This window comes from Anomaloglossus baeobatrachus, chromosome 4, assembly GCF_048569485.1.
Source record: "Anomaloglossus baeobatrachus isolate aAnoBae1 chromosome 4, aAnoBae1.hap1, whole genome shotgun sequence".
In the NCBI taxonomy this organism is placed as follows: domain Eukaryota; kingdom Metazoa; phylum Chordata; class Amphibia; order Anura; family Aromobatidae; genus Anomaloglossus; species Anomaloglossus baeobatrachus.
Window position 1 is genome coordinate 479,807,760 of NC_134356.1, and position 22,702 is coordinate 479,830,461.

The 22,702-nt window shown below is 43.7% G+C and overlaps 1 protein-coding gene across 2 annotated transcripts in view; it reads right to left on the reverse strand.

The window, feature by feature from the left end:
* Positions 1-22,702, reverse strand: part of MYZAP (myocardial zonula adherens protein) — a 141,259-nt gene that overhangs the window by 13,015 nt on the left and 105,542 nt on the right. For both annotated transcript variants that reach the window (XM_075345730.1, XM_075345731.1), the window contains exons 7-12: positions 15,420-15,572; positions 13,341-13,466; positions 9,142-9,270; positions 8,932-9,026; positions 7,529-7,634; positions 1,649-1,732 (exon numbers count right to left, since the gene is read on the reverse strand). In XM_075345730.1, the coding sequence (XP_075201845.1) occupies positions 1,649-1,732; positions 7,529-7,634; positions 8,932-9,026; positions 9,142-9,270; positions 13,341-13,466; positions 15,420-15,572 (693 nt within the window). The remainder of the gene's footprint in view (positions 1-1,648; positions 1,733-7,528; positions 7,635-8,931; positions 9,027-9,141; positions 9,271-13,340; positions 13,467-15,419; positions 15,573-22,702) is intronic.

The following is a 22,702-nucleotide window of genomic DNA, read 5'->3' on the forward strand; positions in this document are numbered from 1 at the left end:
TGTTTACGTCCCGCTCATCTCCGCCCCTCCGCTTCTATTGGCCGCCTGCCGCGTGACGTCGCTGTGACACCGAACGACCCGCCCCCTTAGGAAGGAGGTGGGCCGCCGGCCAGAGTGACGTCGCAGGGCAGGTAAGTGCGTGTGAAGCTGCCGTAGCGATAATGTTCGCTACGGCAGCTATCACAAGATATTGCATGTGCGAAGGCGGCGGGTAATATCGCGCTCGGCATCGCTATCATCGGCTAGCAATGTCGCAGCGTGCAAAGTACCCCTTAGAATGTTAGCACATCTACAGGGGCATGCTAACATGCTATTCAATGACTAGCGTCATCAGCGGTAACTCGCGTACCTGTGTTCATTCTCACCGCCTCAGACGCCGGGCATAGGGTCAGTGCACATGATCAGAATGCCTGTCACTACCGGTCATGCGCACTAGACCTCTCTGAAGCCGGGATGCTTACACCCGGCTTCATAGTGTGCATGACCGGAAGTACCGGGACTTCTGATTCTGCACACTGACCCTAAGGCTATGTGCGCACGTTGCGTAAATACATGCAGTTACGCTGCGCTTTGTAGCGCAGCGTAACTGCATGCGTCCTGCGTCCCCTGCATAATCTATGGAGATTGTGCAGGGGCTGTGCGCACGTGACGTTTTAGAGCGCAGCGCTTCGGCTGCTGCCAGAAGCGCGCATTCTAAGAAGTGACATGTCACTTCTTCCGTGCGCTTTGCCGGCAGCCCCTGCACTGTCTATGCCAGGAGCTGCAGGCAGAGCGCATGGAATCGGCTTTTTTTTTTCCACTACGGACATTTTCTGCAGCGATTTGAAGCGCACGTGCAGTGACTGTACGCAACGTGCGCACATAGCCTAAGTTCGGCATCTGATGCGTTGACAACAGACACAGGTACGCGCATCACCGCTGATGATGCTGGGCAATGGGCATTGAATAGCATGTTAGCATGCCCCTGTGGGCATGCTAACATGCTAAGAGGGCGAACTAGTTGGGGGGGATTAACACCCTTGCGACTAGTCCCTGCACTCATTAGTATATCATAAAGGATCTTTAGAAATACTTTTTCTAAACATCTCTTTATGTATTCTACAAGATGCTGGGGCAGTTAGGCAGGGATTAGAAATATGCACCCAGAACTGCTCGTGGTTCTGGGTACATATCGGACCTGACAGATTCCCTTTAAAGCAGCATAATGTTGGCAAAGAGATCCTGAATCCAACAATTTATCACTAAGATTATTGGTTGCAGCCAGATTATTGGTTGCAGCCATTCTGACACAATCAGAATTTTTAGATTTCCCATATTAGACTTTACATACAAACTGAGCATTGACAATGAAATGTCAATCAGAGGAGAAGGCATGCCAAAAACCTTATTTGTAGGTTATATCTACAGATCATTTGCCTTTGTTAGATTAACAAAATGAAAATATCTCTACCTGATTACCCATTACTAAAAAAAAAAACCACAGTATAAGAGTTAAAAAAAAGTTAATTTTTTTGCCTATACTTGGTATACTATTGCTTAATACAATATTTATTTTCTATCCCATTCAATGTGTCTTTTCCTGGTTTTTAAGGTTAAACAACCTACTAATATGTATTTGTCATGATGTACTTAACAGCGCTCTTCTTACCTCTCCTTCCAAGATCGCTATTCTTTCTAGAAGCTGCTGAATAAGTAAATCCTTGTAGTGGACCTTTTTCCTTAAAAGCTCAATCTAAAATAAAAAAAAAGAAAAGGAATTAATTCTGATAACATCTAGCAGTTATAAATTACCCTATCCTATTACATAGGATTCTGACATCATTACCTGACTCACAACAAAAAAATGGACTACAAAATATACCTTTATTAAAAAGTAGCTGCCTACATAGTAGAAACATAAAGATAAAAAAAAATTAATTAATGGTGAAGAATCAACAACAGGTGGGACAGAATTGTGAAGTTGAACAAAATGTTTTGCTTATTTTAAAACTTTTTGAAAAATAAAAAACTGAAAAGTGGGGTGTCAATATTATTCGTCCCCTTTACTTTAAGGGCAGCAAAATCACTCCAGAAGTTCAGTGAGGATGATCCAATGTTGTCCTAAATGACTGATGATGATAAATATAAGCCACCTGTGTGTAAGGCTATGTCCGCACGTTGCTTTTTACCTGCTTTTTTGCTGCTTTTTCAACGGGCAGCGTTTAATGCCAAAATGGTTGTGTTCTGCTTTTCAAGCTGTCAATTGTTTTTGCCATTTGGGTTTTGCACTGCAAAGCTGAGTTTTTGACCAAGGTTCTGCCAGAAAAAGGCTGCAGTTTGAACTGCATAGTGCGGACAAGAAACCCAAATTCCCATAGACTTTGCTTGAAAAGCAGAACACAACCATTTTGGCATTAAACGCTGCAGTTGAAAAAGCAGCAAAAAAGCAGGTAAAAAGAAGGTAAAAAGCAACGTGCGGACATAGCCTAATGAAGTCTCTGTATAAATGCACCTGCTCTGTGATAGTCTCAGTGTTCTGTTTAAAGCACAAAGAGCATCATGAAGACCAAGGAACACAACAGGCAGGTCTGTGATACTGTTGTGGAGAAGTTTAAAGCCGGATTTGGTTACAAAAAGATTTCCAAAACTTTAAACATCCCAAGGAGCATTGTGCAAGCAATCATATTGAAATGGAAGGATTATCATACCACTGCAAATCTACCAAGACCCAGCCGTCCCTCAAAACTTTCATCTCAAACAAGAAGACTGATCAGAGATGCAGCCAAGAGGCCCATGATCACTCTGGATGAACTGCAAAGATCTACAGCTGAGGTGGGAGAGTCTGTCCATAGGACAACAATCAGTCATACACTGCACAAATCTGGGCTTTATGGAAGAGTGGCAAGAAGAAAGCCATTTCTCAAAGATATCCGTAAATAGTGTCGTTTACAGTTTGCCACAAACCATCTGGGAGAAACACCACACATGTGGAAGAAGGTGCTCTGGTCAGATGAAACCAAAATCGAACTATTTGGGCACAATGCCAAACGATATGTTTGGTGTAAAAGCAACACAGCTCATCACCCTGAACACACCATCCCCACTGTCAAACATGGTGGGGGCAGCATCATGGTTTGGGCCTGCTTTTCTTCAGCAGGGACAGTGAAGATGGTTAAAATTGATGGAAAGATGGATGGAACCAAATACAGGACCATTCTTGAAGAAAACCTGTTGGAGTCTGCAAAAACCTGAGACTGGGACGGAGATTTGTTTTCCAATAAGACAATGATCCCAAACATAAAGCAAAATTTACAATGGAATGGTTCACAAATAAACGTATCCAGGTGTTAGAATGGCTAAGTCAAAGTCCAGACCTGAATCCAATCGAGAATCTGTGGAAAGAGCTGAAAACTGCTGTTCACAAACTCTCTTCATCCAACCTCACTCAGCTTGAGATGTTTTCAAAGGAAGAATCGGTAAGAATTTCAGTCTCTCGATGTGCAAAATTGATAGAGACATACCCCAAGCGACTTGCAGCTGTAATCGCAGCAAAAGGTGGCGCTACAAAGTATTAACTGAAAGAGGACGAATAATATTGCACGACCCACTTTTCAGTTTTTTTATTTTTTAAAAATGTTTAAAATAAACAATACATTTCGTTCAACTTCACAATTGTGTCCACTTTTAGTTGATTCTTCACCATTAATTTAAAAATGTTTAACTTTATGTTTGAAGCCTGAAATGTGGGAAAAGGTTGAAAAATTCAAGGGGGCCACATACTTTCGCAAGGCACTGTACCTCTGATTTCAATCAGACCATGGTATCAGACCATGGTATGTTCTGTATTATATTCTGCCTTAGGCTAAAGACACACATCAAGTAAAAAAAAGAGCATGGCGCTTTTGGCGCCATTTTCTGAGTCTCGTAGCGTTCTCATTTTTTAGGATCTATGGCTCAGTGATGGCTTATTTTTTTGTGTCCAGAGCTGAAATTTTATACCATTTTTGTCCAGATGCTATGTTTTGATCCCCCGTTTTTGCATTTTTAAAAACTTTGGTAGCGAACAAAAAAAATAATTTTGGCATTTGGAATATTTTTTCTTGCCACGCCGTCTACTAATCAGATAAATTGACTTTATATTTTGATAGAGTGGGCATTTCTGAACTCGGCGATACCAAATATGTGTATATTTTTTCTTTTTTTTTAACTTTTTATTTTTAATAGGGCCAATGAGGGGTGATTTGAAATTTTAGTTTTTTTTATTTTTTCATATTTTTAAAAACATTTTTTTAGTTTTTTTCTTTATTTTACTAGTCCCCCTAGGGGACTTTGTTGCTCCAGAGGCTAGTCGCCTGTGCATTTCTGTTGATCAGAGCTGCACAGCTCTGATCAGCAGAAATGCTTCTTTCCTGTCATTGCCTTCGCACTGTTGGCTCTGACAGGAAATATGTCATGATAGCCACGGGAGTCATTACATGACCCATTGCTACCATGGCAACTATTGGCTCCCCATGATCGCGTCACAGGGCTTCCGATAGTGGCTGGGAACAGCACATTCTGGTAAGTAAAGCTGGGCTCCAAAGAGTTAAATAAAGCTTCAAATAAGTTGGGGACCTACTACTGGTAGATTATTTTCAAAACTCTTTTGAGTACTGCTGTTATAAAATATTTATTTAGTTATGAATTGAATATCCTATGTATGAACTATAAAATGTGAACTAGAAGGGGATTTGATTTATGCATGTCTAGCGAAGGCGGTGGTTTGAGCTTTGTGTTACTGTTGTTCATTATTCTTCCTAGTCTTTGTCTAAGTAGGTTAAGTTAATGTTTTTCCAGTATGTTAAGCTTTGCTTAAAGCTTATTCAGTGTAACTAAGGACACAAATGGTCAAAACTGCTCATTGAAAATATTTGGGAAAATGCAGCCACAAATGTCATACCTATCTACAGCACTTAGGCTATGTGCCCACGCTGTGGAAAATTTGCGGAATTTGCGACAATTTTTTCACGAAAAATCCGCAGTACAGCGAGTCCCCAGCCATTTCTATGGCATTTGGGGACTGCTGTGCCCATGCTGCGTTTTTTTCCGCAGCGGAAATAATTCGAATTTCCCTGCGGAAAAATCTGCAGCATGTGAATTATTCCTGCGGATTTCTCCGCAGGGTCCCATATTTTGTTTTTTTGTTTTTACCTGCCTTGATAGAAGACACCGGAGTCACTTTGTCGGGTGCAGACTGGAGCGCAGTGAAGCCAGGAGCAGGAAGAAGAAGGTGGGCAGGGCCTGCACGAACTCTAGTCATGTGACAGCCGGAGCTAGTTTAGGCCCGCCCACCTTCCCGGCCAATGTGCAGACAGACACAGCCGGAAAGTGATGTGCTGCGTGATGGAGGTAAGTATGAACTCCCCGATCACTCAGCACTTGTTCTGCTTGAGGATGCAGTGCCGAAGCCATGGTGCTGTATCCTCAATGCAGAATACCCGCAGCATATCCGCAGGACATTCCGCAGTAAAACCGCAGCATGTAAACAGACAAAGTTGTGCTGCGGTTTTACTGGGATATATCCGCAGGACACTCCCCGTGGTGTGGTTCTACACAATGTATTTAAAAGTTAAAAGAAAAAACTCATTTTTTTCGCACATTTTTGGAGCATAAAACAGAGCATCCAAATGTTACAAAAAGTCAATAGGTAAATATGAAACTACCAACAGTGCATTTTCGTGGCATTTCTATCAAAGGAAGCATTCTCTATATTTGCCATTTTTCCTGCCTTCTCCCCCAGGCCCCTCTAAAGGAAGAAAAAGCATTATAAAATGCATGAAAGCAACACCACAGAAATAAACAAATGATTGTAAAAATGGATCACATTCATGGAGTTTACCACAGGTCTAAGGAAGCCTACTATTTTCTTGAGCTGCCCTATCTGGAAAAATATGAAATATCTGCATAATCAGTCATATGCTAAAATAGTTGCAAATCAAGTTTATGTATGAGATAGCCAAGATGATTGTCTATAAAGTATAGGTAGTGTCATGCTCAAAGCTGTAGTGGATGGTGAGATATGGAGCCGGAAAGTTAAAAGCTCAAAACATTGTTAGACCTTTTGCGGGTTTTTTTTTTTTTGCATTTTTTCTAGCATTTTTCCTTGCTTTTTTAGTCAATAAAAGCAAGGAAAAAGCATCCCAGAAAAGTCCATGAGACTCATGACCTGCTGTGCACACGCTGCTTCTTTTTTATTGAAGATTTTGTTGCTGAAAAAAGAAGCAGTATGTCAATTATTTCTGCATTTATTTTCTGCAGTTCTATAATCCCTACAATGCTTTATCACTACAGTGGATTATATTGCTGCACTTTGCCTCACACACCATGCATACAGCATGGTATGGGAGGCTCTCCATAGCTCAGTAACCCAGGGTCATCATGGTGATAACTCGGGGCTGCTCTAGCAGCGATTGTGAGTGCATTACTGGGCCCCGATCACCAGGGAGAGGTAAGAGATCCCTCTCCTTGCCTTCTGAATGCTGTGATCGCAGCATTCAGGGGGCTTAAACTGTCGGGACCAGCGCGGGCACCGCTACAGGCAATGGATGCCAGGTCCCAGCTGTAACATCAGCTACAGACCCGACGATGAGCGTGGGGGTACAGAGCCTGAACCTCTGCAGTCGCCATGATTAAAAAACACACAAAAATAAGCATGGAAAAAAGCGCCCAAGCTTAATAACAGATGCACATTTTTTCAGCTGCTTTTTTCCTGCCAAAAGATGCATTTTTACACGCAGATTTTCTACACATAAAAATGCACGTGGGCACATACCCTCTTGTTAGTCAGTATATATCATATTATCACTGCATCCATAAAATAAAAATTTATCAAAATATAAATCCCACTGTTGCTGGTTTTTGGTTATGAAAAAATGCAATAAGAAGCAATCAAAACATCACATTTATCCCAAAATAGTATAAATAAAACCATCAGTTTGCACCGCAAGATAAACCTACTAACGGCTTAATCAATTGAAAAGTAAATAAAAGTTACGGGTCTCGGAAAATGCTAAGACAAAAAATTGTTTTATAAGTTTAAAAAAAATGTCAGCACTACAATAATTTAAAAAATGGACACACGTTTTTGTATTGTCATGATGGTACTGACCTGAAAAATCATGATGCCAGGTCATTTTTACCTCACAATAAGCACCGTAAAAATAAAACCCACAAACCAATGCCGGAATTACAGGGGGGTTTCTATTTACCAGTGCATTGCATGTTAAATTGGATAGTGTGGTTCAAAAGTACTTCTCAACCCGTAAAAAATAAACCTTTATAGGGCTCTTGGAAAGTGGATAGATAAAGCCCAAATCCAAATGTGAAAATTTGCATGCGTCGGTAAGGCGATAAATGTAATTAAATATTTTGTGGATAACCCAGAACTTTACCAGATTTTGATCAATAATATGGTGTACATCTTTTGGTTGAAAGCAGACCACCAATTTACAATGTCACAGCTGCAAAAAATAATGTTCCCTATGATTTTAAGCCACGCTGATATTCTCACCTCTTCAATCATATGTTTTACTTTCTTCTGTTGGCAGTGTACCATGTCATCTAGGTGTTTAATGCGCTCCCGTAAACTGGTTGCAGCTTCCTCCAAATTTTGAGTCCTAAAGAACAAATATTTTAAATATATAACACATATGCCTTCCCTTACTAATTTGGCAAATTGCTATTATGTAAAAGCCGCTTTACACACAACAATTTATCTGACGATATGTCGTCGGTGTCACAGTTTTCGTGCCGCACTTCCATCATCGTTAGCGACATCGTTGTATGTGACACCTACGTGCGACTCCGAACGATTGCAAATAGGGTGAAAATCGTTGATCGTTGACACGTCGTTCAGTTTCAAAATATTGTTCGTCGTTTGGAATGCAGCAGACATATTGCTACGTTTGACACCCTGCCAACGACGAACAACATCCGCACAACCACCTTGGTTAAACAATATATCGCTGAACGATGTAGCGTCGTTTGTGAGATGTGTATGTGTGACCGCTACAAAACGACCTATGAGCGATCTCGGCAAATTGTAACAACGATCTGGGAGTGTCACATCGCTAACGAGATCGCTAGCGATATCGTTGTGTGTAAAGCAGCCGTAAGTAAATCTGTGAAGATTCTTTACAGCATAGAAGTAATGGATTAAATCCTTACCAGACACAATACTTTTTTTTATTTTATCTTTACAGTTTTTTTATTGGGAACTTTATAAAATAGATGGTGGAGAAATTCTGGTTGACTGGGCTAGTTACACTTTAATGTATATAGTGTCGTATGCTCCACCAATATAAGTAAAACAGCCGAGCAAAGTATAAATAAATGTGGTAACAATTTAAAATGTAACCTTTAATATACCAATTAAAAGAGCTCTATGCCAGGCCCAGACACAACATGCTGGAGGTCCTTTTCAGTGAAGCTCCCTTATGACCACTATCCCCTGAGGAGTAAGCGAATTATGAAACGCGTTGGGAGGTCCTGGAGCATTTAAGGTCAGATGGTGGCCAATTGTGGGGTAATGTGAGACAAAAAATTGCCTCCCCCCTCTTGTACATTGGACCACCTTTCCTATCTTTATATTAAGATTTAGCAAGTGTTGTTTATATGACCTTGCTTAACACTGGTAATTGTGATTGACAGCTTTTTGAGTGTTGTCTCTACTTTTCATACCACAGAGGGAGGAAATCAATTGGTCCTTCCCGCTTATATGTGGAGTTTTGTCCTGAATAGGTAATATCAGGAGCCTGCAAAAAATTGCTCCTTTTATAATAGGTTGGTTTTACAACCATTTATGTTGTGTGGTTTGTTACTCTTTTAATTGGTATATTAAAGGTTACATGTTAAATTATTACCACATTTATTTATACTTTGCTCGGCTGTTTTACTTAGCTAGTTACACTTTACCTTGCTCGTTCTGTTGATGTTATCTCCATCTTTTGATCAAGTCTCTGAATTCGTTCCTCATGCCTTGTTAGCTGAACCTGAAGTTGTTCTCGTTCCTACAAAGAACAAATTGTTTATACACCTCCAGACACGTAAACTGTCACAACAACAAACAGCCCGGGAAACCACAGAGATCATAAAAAAGGAGTTAAAATTAAATAATAAGGGTACCTGATGCATTCTGTGAACTAGTCGGTCAAGTTCCACAATTTTCGCATCTCGTTCTTCTATTTTTGCTTCTGCAACTTTAACTTTCTCACTGGCATCTTCAATGGCTTTGAGGTACTGCTCTGCTTCGTTCTGAAAAACAAACACTATATTAATAATGTTTTAGTGGAGAAAACTAGCTTAGCAAGGGATAACTGATTTTCAGCCAGGAAATACAGTAGGTCTTTACATTTTAAAAATGCAGCATGTGATAATTTCATCCATTTTCCAATTGGAAACATTCTTTAGAGGGTATTCAACTACAGAAGCCTTTATTTTATTATTTATTTAAAATGAATATATGATCTGTACATCATCGTTATTGCAGTCACACTTTACCTTAAAGGGGCTGTCTTACAGAATTCAATTTCCTGCATAGAAAACAGCTCCTTTTTATTTCAGATCCATAATATGGATGCAAACTGATGACATACTCATGCTAAAATGTTCCTTACTTAATTAGGAAAACTGTATTTCCTTACTTGACTATACAGTGATCCCTCACCTATTGCGGGATTTATGTTCCACATACTCCTGCAATAGGTGAAAATCCGCGAAGTAGTGGTGGTATATTTATTTTATCATTTATATATATTTTAAGGCTTTATAAACCCTTCCCACACTCCTATAAACTCCCACACTCTTATACACACTTCATATGCTCTTAAACACAAGCAGTAGTGGCATACAGTAATGCATTTCCATTGTGTACAGAATGCTATTCATCCGCTGACGAAGTACAGTATACCGCAAAATACCACAATATAGTGAAAGCGTTGCGATACAGAATTAGATATACATATTTTAAAAACCCGCAACACAGTGAAGCCACAATAAGTGAACCACGATATAGCGAGGGATAACTGTATACCTATTAGTGCCTTTATAGATGTGAATATATCTCTTCTAAGGAGACCACGATTTTTGCTATATACAGCAATACTCTAGTATTGCTGCATATAGACTAGCGATCAGATGATCACACGTTAAAGTCCCCTTAGGGAACTAACAAATACAGCAAAAACAATAAAAAGTAATAATTAAAAACTTTCAATTCACAAACCTTCTTCCCCATTAAAAATAAAGATAATCTAAAAATAAAAAAAATATGGTATGGTAGCATCATATTTAATTGCAATCTATCAAAATATAAAATTATCCAACCAGATTGATAACCACCAAGAACAGAAAAAAAAATTGGTTTTGATTGCCGCCACAGCACTAAAAAATGCTGTAAGAAGCGATCAAGATGTCATATCTATCCCAAAATGGTATCAATCAAAACATTGTTTTGTCCTGCAAAAAATAAGCCCTTACACAGCTCCATCAACCAAAAAATGAAAAACGTTACAAGTGTTGTAAAATATATATATATTTTTTTTCAAGTTTGATTTTTTTTTAAGACTAAAAAGCTAAGAATTGCCATAATCATTTTGATGAGGATAATCATTTTAGCCAGTCATTTTTACCACACTAATTTTATTCCAGTACACTATTTAGTAAAATAAATGGTGTCATTCAAAAGCACAACTAGTCACCCCAAAAAATAATCCCCATAAATCTATGTGGACAGAAAAGTAAAAACGTTATGGCTCTTAGAAGAAGGGGAGAAAAAAAACCCCCTAAAAATTGGATATTGACCACCTAGGGAACGGTTTATTGCAGGAACCCCACCGATTCTGAATATCTGAACGTTTCACCTTCTATTTAGCTACATTTGAGACTTTAAGGGTATGTGCGCACGTTGCTTTTTACCTGGTTTCTTGTTCACACTATGTTGTTCAAAATGCTGCCTTTTTGTGGCAGAACTTTGGTCAAAAACTCAGCTTTTCAAAGAAGCAACATGTCAATTGTTTTTGCCATTTGGGTTTTGCACTGCAAAGCTGAGTTTTTGACCAAAGTTCTGCCACAAAAAGGCAGCATTTTGAACAACATAGTGTGAACAAGAAACCCAAATTCCCATAGACTTTGCTTGAATAGAAGAACACATCCATTTTGGCATTAAACAGCGCAGAAGAAAAAGCAGCAAAAAAGCAGGTAAAAAGCAGGTAAAAAGCAACGTGCGCACATACCCTAAATGTGAGATTTATGGATTGAAATACTCAGAAAGCAGATTTTTTGTGTAGTTTGCAAGGTTGCTTGCAACTTTCCGAGTAACGTCATCCAGTAAAATGGAAGGGCACAGTGTAGCAGTGGTGAAACCAATAATTTTACCAAGACAAATTATGACATCTACATAACCTTTTAATGCTAACCTTAAGAAGGTTGGCTACTAGTTTAGCATTGATGGCCTATCCTTAGGCTAGGTCATCAATGTCTCATCGGCCGGGTTCCGACCCCTCACACCCCCACCAATCAGCTTTTCTCGGTCTCTGCGGCGACAGCAGGTAGCCGGAAATGCTTAGTTCCGGAGATGCCCCGTCAAGTGATTGTGGCTATGGCCTGGCACTGGACATCTGCCTCCCATTCAAATCAATAGGAGGTGCATGTGCACTACTCGGCAGCTGCTACTATCTGAAGATAGGGCAGCTCTGGAACTGAGCAATTCCGGGAGCCTGCTGATCAGCGGGGGTGCCGCGTGTCCAGATGTTGATGACCTTTCCTAAGGATAGGCCATCAATGATAAAGTAGTGGCCAACCTCTTTAAAGGGTTTTGTACAGGATTAGAAAAAAGTCTGTTTCTTTCACAAGCAGCATCTGCCCACAGTTTGTGTGAACTATTACAGATCAGCCCCATTTACGTCAAAAAGCTGAATTGCAAAAATGAGGCACAACCCCTGGACATATGTTGTATGTTTATTTTTGGAAATAAAAGTCACCATATCTTCTAATCCTGTATAAAACATGAATGTGTCGCATATGTACCGCCCCTGTGGAAGCAGCCGAGCTGCTCGGATCCGGGTTCACCGTGGCTCGAGGGTCTCCGGACCTGTGGGTCGTGCGGCCACTCGAATGAAAAGGGGGGTATTTACAGGGGAGTTATAGTTTGTGATGGCACCCGTGGTGTGTGGTAATTAGGAGTACCACAGCTGCTGTTGGGAGTACCCGGGGATGATGGAACGGGAAAGCAAGGTGTTGGAACCCTCCACGGGTAGGGGATGCCCCGGGACTCGGTGAAAGGAGGTAAGTGCCGTGGGGATGAAGGGGTCACTCTCGTACTCACTAAGTTCATAAGCAGACACCGACAACTGGGTAAACCAAGTCTCTGGGTACCGCTGCCACTGAGGGGAGCTCGTCCGGGTCCCGTCCCCAAGTGGTGCTGCCTTGTGGTCCGTGACCTGCCTCCTGGCACTTAGTTTAGACTTCAACTTGATGGCCCAGTGGCTTGGCACTAGCCGGGCCCCGCTCCCTACTATGGCTGAGTAAGGAGCTTGCTCTCAGGGCTCACGCTTGGGATTTTCTGGACCATTTTGGTTGGAAAGTCTTATCCCCCTTGTTGTGCTAATGCCCCGATTTTGGAGCAGGTGGGAACAGATCATGAAGGCTCCGTGCTCCTCAGGTGAATTGTCGGATTGCCTGAAGCTACCCCCCGACCTAGGGTCCGTGTACCCCATCGTGCCTTCGGTCCCGGATGTGTGATAGACCCAGGCTGCCGGCCGTCCTCCTCAACGGGTCCAAGCACCTTGCCACGATCCCCTGCGACCGGGGGTCCGACTCCTTCTAGGCCAAGACCACCATCTGCAACCTAGGCAGTTACTTCTAGAGTCCCACTCCCGACTCCCTCCTCCACTCACTCCCTCTACTTGACTCTACTCAACTGAACTGACTAACTACACTTCCTCACCTCCTCTCCCTGACCCCCGAGGTGGGCGACTCTATTCCTCTCAAGCCGTCCACTGGTGTGTCAGGTGGGTGTGGTGCAGGGTGTCTTTGGTTTTTGATTCACTGATGGAGGCAACACCACTTAAGTAGGGACCCAGAACCAAGAGGAAGGTGGACTACTGCACGGAAGGGCAGCTTGTGCAGTACCCTGTGATGACCTGATAGTCCAGGGGCGTCACACATACTGTACATCCCAACACATTTTTTTATTCTATAAACTGGACACCAAGTTATGGACTAAATATATCCAGAGAGAAAACCCAAACACCAATAAAACATTTAGAACAATTAAAAGATTTATAAAAGAATCACTACATGCAATTGACTACCGGAATACATACAACCATGGCTTCTCTTTCTGTGGTGTATTTCATCTCTTCGTCATGTAGTTTCTGCTCATACTGACTGTATAGCTTTCGTGTCATATCTCTCATGACATTGGCATTAGCTTCTTGAGAAGATTCTACCTGTTTAAACAAAATCCAGAAAATTAGGGTTAAAAAACATTATACCTGAGTCACCTGAATAAATATTCAAGATAAGGACAAGAACCATTGATCTGATATCTGGAACATTCCATTGTCTTTGTACAAATGAATGTCAGTTCTAATATTTTCTCTTGTTTACATTGGACTGTTCTTAAGGTACCGTCACACTTAGCGACGCTCCAGCGATCTCACCAGCGATCTGACCTGGCAGGGATCGTGGGAGCGTCGCTACATGGTCGCTGGTGAGCTGTCAATCAGGCAGATCTCCACAGCGATCAGAGATCAGCCACCAGCGACCCGTGTAATGACGACAAAAACTGACTCAGCAGCGATGTCGCTAGCGATGTCGCTTAGTGAGACGTAGCCTTTACTGTGAATAGGCTAATGGGGAATACTATTGCTAAATGTAGTTATATACAGCACTGTAAAATGGATCCTTGCTAGAAACGAGCCGATCTCCCAAAATTCTTGTCAATCAGATTCACTTAAATAATTATTTCAATTTGGTCGAAATTGAAAGTGACCCAATTCCCTAAAAAATGTTTATTCTGCTCTGGTGTGTCCCCATACTCCAGAGCATAATAAACAGGGGAGGAAAGAGGTTATGAAATCATAAAAGATTATATTAATCTTTCCTAGGCCTACCTCTCACCTATCCTGCCACCCCTCACCTATCTGACACTTACAAAGCCTCGCACAATTATAAAAGGCATGACGCACATCACTACTCTTTAACCCTCTTCCTTTCCTCAAAGGAATCCATTAAAATGGTCCCCGGCTGGCTATCATTTTGCTGGATTTATGCAAATCAAATACCAATATTTTGTATACATTAGAACCATTTACAAGCAGCTGTGTCCTCTTTTTAGAAGATTAGCCCTTTGGAAACAGCTATGTTCTCCTTCTGCAGGTTAACGCTTTCTAAATTCTTTCCTTTAGATGGTATGCAGAATACAGAGGAACATCTCGTTACATATCTAATATATAACAATATAAAGAATAAATTGAATTTCAAGCTCGTGGCTGAAGAAAATAACATTTTCATTTTACTTATTACTGATTTCCTGCTTATTGGAATGCATTGGTGAAACATTTCACTATGTTTATGGAGATGTTATTGTGAATTTATGGAAAAAATAGGTAAATTGATTCTGCTATTGTATTCAATGAACTAGTGACTTGATAAAATGGTCCAATTCTTGAGTCCACCTAAATCCTGCAGATCTCAGCACAAAGTCTTATTTCGATACTTTATAGTGTCAGCTCCTCCTCTCACCGTTGGTATCTCCCATAGGAAAAAAAAACATATCTTGAGCTTTTATGCTGTAACACTGAACTGATTTTCGAACGAAAGAGTTGAGAAAGGCCTTATAATTTAATCTATTGTCACTTGTATTTTTCTCAGAACTGACAGATCTTATTTAAACGGATTGTACCAGAATAACAAGTTATCACAAGTTTCCTGAATACTGTTCTGGGACCCCACAATGCCTAGAACAGAGCTCTGAAGTTCCACATGCGAGTGGAGAGGCGATCCAGCATGTATGCCACTGCACCAATGTCTATGGCACTCCGGATGAAAGCCGAATACAGAGTTCAGCCATCTCTGGCTTTCCCACAGACAATAAATATAGCGAGTATGCTCTTCTGTCACTCATTTCATACAGGATATTGCAGACCCCAGTTCTCATGATCAGCGGTGGTCTCAGCACTGGCTGGCTTCGCCTCATTGATTGTTCATTCCTGAGCCAATACATGACTTGCATGAATCATGTTATCTACATAAAACCCAATATAAAAGATGACTTCAATCAGCAAACTAACTGGAAAATACAGCAGGAGCTTCAGACTGTGTTATGCTTAGCACTCCTAAACCCTAAATCAAACGTAGCAGCTATGCACAGTGTGACTGTGGCTAGGGAATGTATTTACCTTAACTTTTAACAACTGGTTTTCCGCCTGTGCCGCTTCCAGCAAGCGCTGTTTTTCTTTCAGTTTATCTACGGACTCATTATAGGAGTGTTTCAGATTCTTCACTTCGTCTTTAATGTTGCAGTTTTCCAGGGTCATATCTACCAGTGTTTTCTGAAATAAAGATGAATATGAGCAATAATGCTACTGAAAAGCGTCATTTATGGGAGAGATCGCCAACTAAGCTCTGGTTCCCAACCATTCCTGATGTGGTATACCTTATAACACTTTTAGTGGCATCTTAATGTTATAATATTATTACTAGTGATGAGCGAGTACTAAAAAGCTCGGGTGCTCGAAGCTCGGGCCGAGCATCCCAAGATACTCGTGTACTCGGGCCGAGTAACGAGCCCAATGTTATCCTATGGGAGACCCGAGTATTTTTGTGAAATGACCCCCCGGCAGCATGGAGAAACCCTAAAAATGTCACAAAAGTCTCAGAAGAGTGCTCAAATGACATGGCAACAGCATGGGGAAGACCCCTTGAAGCATTTATCACTGAAAAGTCACAGCTGTGAACAATTTTGTCCGCGTTTTACGCCATTTTTACGGACTCACCAGAAAACCTTCCAAAATGACCCCAAAATGATTTTTCATGGCGGAAATGTTAAGGGCACATACCCAATAGTGAGATAGAGCTGGTGTATGTTACTTTTTGAGATTAATACATGAAAGATTTTACGTGAAAACATTGTGTGGCACTCCGATGTCCCTGAGAAGAGACGTACATGAAGGCCTCTTGAGTCTAATGTGCCCATTTTGAGGAAGTGAGTCTTTGTAGTATTTTCCTTTGCCAGGGCAGTCCAAAATTGTGAGGTTCACCAATGCCCCTGGCCTGCATACAGACGTGCATGAGGGCCTGTAAACCTGAAGTGCCCATTGGAAGGAAGTGGGTCTATTGTAGTATAGCCCTTAGGCAGGGCAGCCAAAAATTGGGAGGCTCCACGTTGTCCCTGGGTAGAGACGTGCATGAGGGCCTCAAAACATTAAGTGTCCATTTTAAGGAAGTGGGTGTATTATAGTATAGCCCTTAGGCAGGGCAGCCAAAAATTGGGAGGCTCCACGTTGTCCCTGCGTAGAGACGTGCATGATGGCCTGTAAACCTGAAGTGCCCATTGTAAGGAAGTGGGTCTATTTCAGTATAGCCCTTTGCCAGGGCAGCCAAAAATTGGGAGGCTCCACATTGTCCCTGGGTAGAGACGTGCATGAGGGCCTCAAAACATTAAGTGTCCATTTTAAGGAAGTGGGTGTATTATAGTATAGCCCTTAGGCAGGGCAGCCAAAAATTGGGAGGCTCCACGTTGTCCCTGGGTAGAGACGTGCATGATGGCCTGTAAACCTGAAGTGCCCATTGTAAGGAAGTGGGTCTATTTCAGTATAGCCCTTTGCCAGGGCAGCCAAAAATTGGGAGGCTCCACATTGTCCCTGGGTAGAGACGTGCATGAGGGCCTCAAAACATTAAGTGTCCATTTTAAGGAAGTGGGTGTATTATAGTATAGCCCTTAGGCAGGGCAGCCAAAAATTGGGAGGCTCCACGTTGTCCCTGGGTAGAGACGTGCATGATGGCCTGTAAACCTGAAGTGCCCATTGTAAGGAAGTGGGTCTATTTCAGTATAGCCCTTTGCCAGGGCAGCCAAAAATTGGGAGGCTCCACATTGTCCCTGGGTAGAGACGTGCATGAGGGCCTCAAAACATTAAGTGTCCATTTTAAGGAAGTGGGTGTATTATAGTATAGCCCTTAGGCAGGGCAGCCAAAAATTGGGAGGCTCCACGTTGTCCCTGGGTAGAGACGTGCATGAGGGCCTCAAAACATTAAGTGTCCATTTTAAGGAAGTGGGTGTATTATAGTATAGCCCTTAGGCAGGGCAGCCAAAAATTGGGAGGCTCCACGTTGTCCCTGGGTAGAGACGTGCATGAGGGCCTCAAAACATTGTTCCCATTGCAAAGGAGCGGGTCTCCTGTCGTTGTAATGTCCATTCTGCAAAGAATGGGCGAAAAAATTTACCACTGGGGGTATACCTGAAACAAAGGCCTAAGTATTGCAATTTGTAACGGTCATCATCATGGTGGCGCATGAGGAGAAGGAGGAGGAGTCCAGCGATTATCCAAAGTCCAGAAGTGTGTACCCATGGGTGAGTGGAGGTACATGGCAAACTTTAAATTCCGCTCTCATTTGCTGGTGGTGTGGTGAAGTCTGGCCCAATCCAACCCTTGTTCATCTTGATCAGAGTCAGCCTGTCAGCATTTTCAGTTGACAGGCGGGTGCGTTTATCTGTAATGATTCCACCTGCGGCACTAAAAACACGCTCTGACAAAACGCTAGCAGCAGGGCAGGCCAGGACTTCCAAGGCGTAGAGAGCCAATTCATGCCACGTGTCCAGCTTGGATACCCAATAATTGTAAGGCACAGAGGAATGTCGGAGTACTGTTGTTCGATCTGCAAGGTACTCCTTCAGCATCTGGGCAAACTTAGGATTTCTTGTGGCACTACCCCGCACCTCAGGGGCTGTGGTACGTGAGGGGCTGAGAAAACTGTCCCACATCTTAAAGACTGTTCCCCTACCTCTGGCGGATTGGACTTGTGCCTCTCTCGGCTGTACGCCTCGGTTGTCCACTGATTCATGACCTATGCCGCTAGCGTTTTGTGAGGGGAATGCTTTGCCTACTTCCGTGAGTATGGCCTTCCGAAACTGCTGCATTTTGGTTGACCTCTCCTCCACGGGAATAAGAGACAAAAAGTTCTCCTTGTAGCGTGGGTCTAACAGTGTTACCAACCAGTAATGATCGTCGGCCAAGATGTTCTTAACGCGAGGGTCACGAGACAGGCAGCTTACCATAAAGTCAGCCATGTGCGCCAGACTCTTAACAGCCAGGACTTCAGTAGCCTGACCAACAAGATGACTGAACATGCTGTCCTCCTCCTCCTCCTCCTCCTCCTCCTCCTCCTCATCTACCCTGTCCTCTGGCCAGCCACGCTGAACCGAGGATATGACTGGTGTGCATGTCATATCCTCAATTTGGCCGGAGAGTTGCTCCATGTCTTCATCCTCCTCCTCGTCATAGTCCTCCACTGCACGTTGTGATGAGACGAGGCTGGGCTGTGTGTTATCACCCACACCCACTACTGTTTCTTGCTGCAACTCATCGCGCTCCGCCTGCAATGCATCATGTTTGTTTTTCAGCAGAGACCGTTTTAGAAGGCAGAGTAGCGGTATGGTGATGCTAATAATGGCGTCATCACCACTCACCATCTTGGTGGAGTCCTCAAAGTTTTGGAGGATGGTACATAGGTCTGACATCCATCTCCACTCCTCAGGTGTTATGTGTGGAGTTTGACCCATTTCCCGACGGCTTAGGTGATGCAGGTACTCAACAACTGCCCTCTTCTGCTCACATATCCTGACCAACATGTGCAGAGTTGAATTCCAATGCGTGGGGACATCACACACCAGTCTGTGAGCCGGAAGATGCAAACGGCGCTGAAAGCCGGCAAGGCCGGCTGAAGCAGTAGGTGACTTTCGAAAATGTGCAGACAGGCGGCGAACTTTTACCAGTAGATCAGACAGCTCTGGGTATGACTTTATAAACCGCTGAACCACGAGGTTGAGCACATGGGCCACGCATGGAACATGTGTCAGCTGGCCTCGCCTCAAAGCCGCCACCAGGTTCCGGCCATTGTCACACACGACCTTTCCTGGCTTTAGGTTCAGAGGTGTGAGCCAGTGATCTGCCTGCTGTTTCAGAGCTGTCCACAGCTCTTCTGCATTGTGGGGTTTGTCACCTATGCAGATTAGCTTCAGCACAGCCTGTTGCCGCTTCGCCGAGGCAGTGCTGCAGTGCTTCCAGCTTGTGACTGGTGTGGAGGGCACAGTGGATGAGGATGCGCAGGAGGAGGAGGAGGCTGAAGAGCATGACATTCCGGAGCTGTAGAGTGTGGGTGAAACACTGACTGAGGTAGGGCCTGCAAACCTTGGTGTGGGAAGGACGTGTTCCGTCCCTCGCTCAGACTGGGTCCCAGCTTCCACAATATTAACCCAGTGTGCCGTCAACGAGATGTAGCGGCCTTGCCCACAAGCACTTGTCCACGTGTCTGTGGTTAGGTGGACCTTGGGTGAAACAGCGTTGTTCAGGGCACGTGTGATGTTTTGTGACACGTGGTTATGCAACGCGGGGACGGCACACCGGGAGAAATAGTGGCGGCTGGGGACCGAGTAACGTGGGACAGCTGCCGCCATCAGGTCACGGAATGCTTCAGTCTCCACCAGCCTAAAAGGCAACATTTCCAGCGCAAGCAGTCGCGAAATGTTAGCATTTAGAACTGTGGCATGTGGGGTGTTGGCAGTGTATTTGCGCCTGCGTTCAAAGGTTTGCTGAATGGATAACTGAACGCTGCGCTGGGACAAGGACGTGCTTGATGATGGTGTTCTTTCTGCGTAGGCAACTGCAGGTGCAGGAGTGGAGGAGGCTTGTTCGCAGGCAGCATGGACAGAGGATTGGCTCGCATGCACAACCAGCGAAGACGTAGCAGTGACATCAGCAAGCACTGCTCCTCGACTCTGTTGTACTTCCCACAAAGTCGGGTGCTTGGCTGACATGTGCCTGATCATGCTGGTGGTGGTCAGGCTGCTAGTTTTGGTACCCCTGCTGATGCTGGCACGGCAGGTGTTGCAAATGGCCTTTTTTGAATCATCTGGATCCAACTTAAAAAACTGCCAGACTCGGGAAGACCTAACATTTGTACAGGCACCTTGTGTCGTCGTGTTGTTCCGGGGAACGGTTGCCTGACTTCTGCCTGGGGCCACCACCCTGCTTCTTACTGCCTGTTGTGATGCTACGCCTCCCTCCCCCTGTGCACTGCTGTCCTCGCTCTGCATATCCTCCTGCCAGGTTGGGTCAGTTACTGGATCATCCACCACGTCGTCTTCCTCTTCCGCACCCTGCTCCTCCTCCTGACTTGCTGACAATTGTGTCTCATCATCGTCCACCACTTGTTGAGACACGTTGTCAACTTCGTGAGAACGTGGCTGCTCAAATATTTGGCCATCTGTACAGACGATCTCCTCATGACCCACTTCAATATGAGCTGGCGAGAGGCCAGAATGTGTGAATGGAAACGTGAACAGCTCTTCCGAGTGTCCAAGTGTGGGATCATTAATGTCCGAGGAGGACGTGTACTCAGCCTGGTGGTAGGAAGGAGGATCAGGTTCAGAAATGTGCGGTGCAGTATCACGGCTACTGACACTTGACCGTGTGGAAGACAGAGTGTTTGTGGTTGTGCCAATCTGACTGGAAGCATTATCTGCTATCCAACTAACAACCTGTTGACACTGGTCTTGGTTCAAGAGCGGTGTACTGCTGCGGTCCCCAAGAATTTGGGACAGGACGTGCGAGCGACTAGATGTGGCCCTTTGTTGTGGCGAAATTAGAGCTTGCCCACGACCTCGGCCTCTGCCTGCACCACCATCACGTCCACTTCCTTGTTCCTTGCCAATGCCCTTGCGCATTTTGCAATGCTGTGCACTGCTGACGTGTATATTCACTACTTGTGCGTTATATCAAAGTGTGTGGAAATTGCACACAAGTGCACCTGTACGCTGCCACCAACAGGCACACACGTGCGGTTTTAAAAACCAAGCACGGACGCAATAATAACCTAACAGGTTTTTTTGGGGAGCGACAATTACAGACAAGTCAGACACTATCTGGACTGTTTTACACTGTGTACACCAGCCCCAGATATGATGAAGGCTGGTATACGGTCACCACTACCCTGCCTGCCTGCCTGTATACTGGTACAATAGTCCTGACAAGGACTCTTTTGGTCACTAGCCTGTATTCAGACCTGGCTATACCCTGCCTGTATATAGCAACAGTAGTCCTGAGAAGGACTCTGCTACTGTACTCCGACCTGGCTATACCCTGCCTGCCTGTATACAACTAGAATAGTCCTGAGAAGGACTTTTGGTCACACTGTTTGCAGCCCTGCAACTGAAAAAGCTATAAAGGGCCGCAAAGCTTTCCCTGAATCAGCGACACTCTCCCTACACTGAATGTCTGAATAGCTGTGAGCAGAGCACAGCGCGCCGGCCGATATAAAGGCTCGGTCACGCTGTGCAGGCCGGCCAATCACTGCAATTCCACAACTAACAGGGCTGTGGCATTGCAGTGGTCTGCCAGCCAATCCCTGCATGAGGGCTGGCTCTCAAAAGAGCGCCAACATGCAGAGATGAAGACCACGAGTACAGCACGAGTATCGCGAGATTACTCGGTCCCCGCCGAGCAGCCCGAGTACAGCGATACTCGTGTGAGTACCGAGTAGTGACAAGCATGCTCGCTCATCACTAATTATTACTATTACAGAAAGACAAGCATTGAATTAAACTATTACCTGCCAATCGAGCTGCAGGTCACACTCGTAATAAGAAATGTATCCTACAATGTAAATACTCAAGATCCATCTAGTGAGTCACTATGATTGCTAGATGGATTTTGAGTATTAGTGACACAAAATGTGTCTTGTAAACACCATGATTGTAGATTTCATTCAGATTTCTCTTAAACAGTAGCTTTAGACTTCTAAGAAAACATGTTTTATGGAAAATACAGGTATTTTTTAAAAACATAAAATATTATCATTACATGAATTGGAATTGCTGTCAAAACTACCTGCAGCAAATTGTGCAGATCTTCCTACCGCACAGTGCATTTATGTTCCTATGAACATATTTAAAAAAGCAGCAGCGTCTAGCAGTCTTTCCATTGCGATCTCAGTTCATTTTCTACCTTTGGTTGTCACACTGCCGGGTATGACAAGCGTGGCTTGTGTGTTCAGACCTACGAATGTCTGACGCACAACAAAATATACCACAAACAATACAAGAGGTAGAGGGGAACACCGGGGACACAACAACAACAGTGGGTCCTAGCTCTAGTGAAGGGGGTAAAAGGGACACCTCCTGCACTAACCTCCAGCTGTCCCTATCCTCCTAGCCAGGCCCTATACAGTCTCCTCAACTGTTGCCAAGCAGCACCCTGAGACCCTAAGAATACCCTGTAGTAGCCCTGGCTAGTGCATTGGCAGGTGAGAGACGCTAGCCCCAGCTCTGCACTAATGTGACACTGGGGAAGGTAAGACAAACAGGGCAAAACAGTAACAAAAAAGGATAAAGTCTGACTTCAGGAACAAGCCTTCACAGGACCTTTAACCAAGGCAGCCAGAGAACAAATGGATTATATGTAGTTTT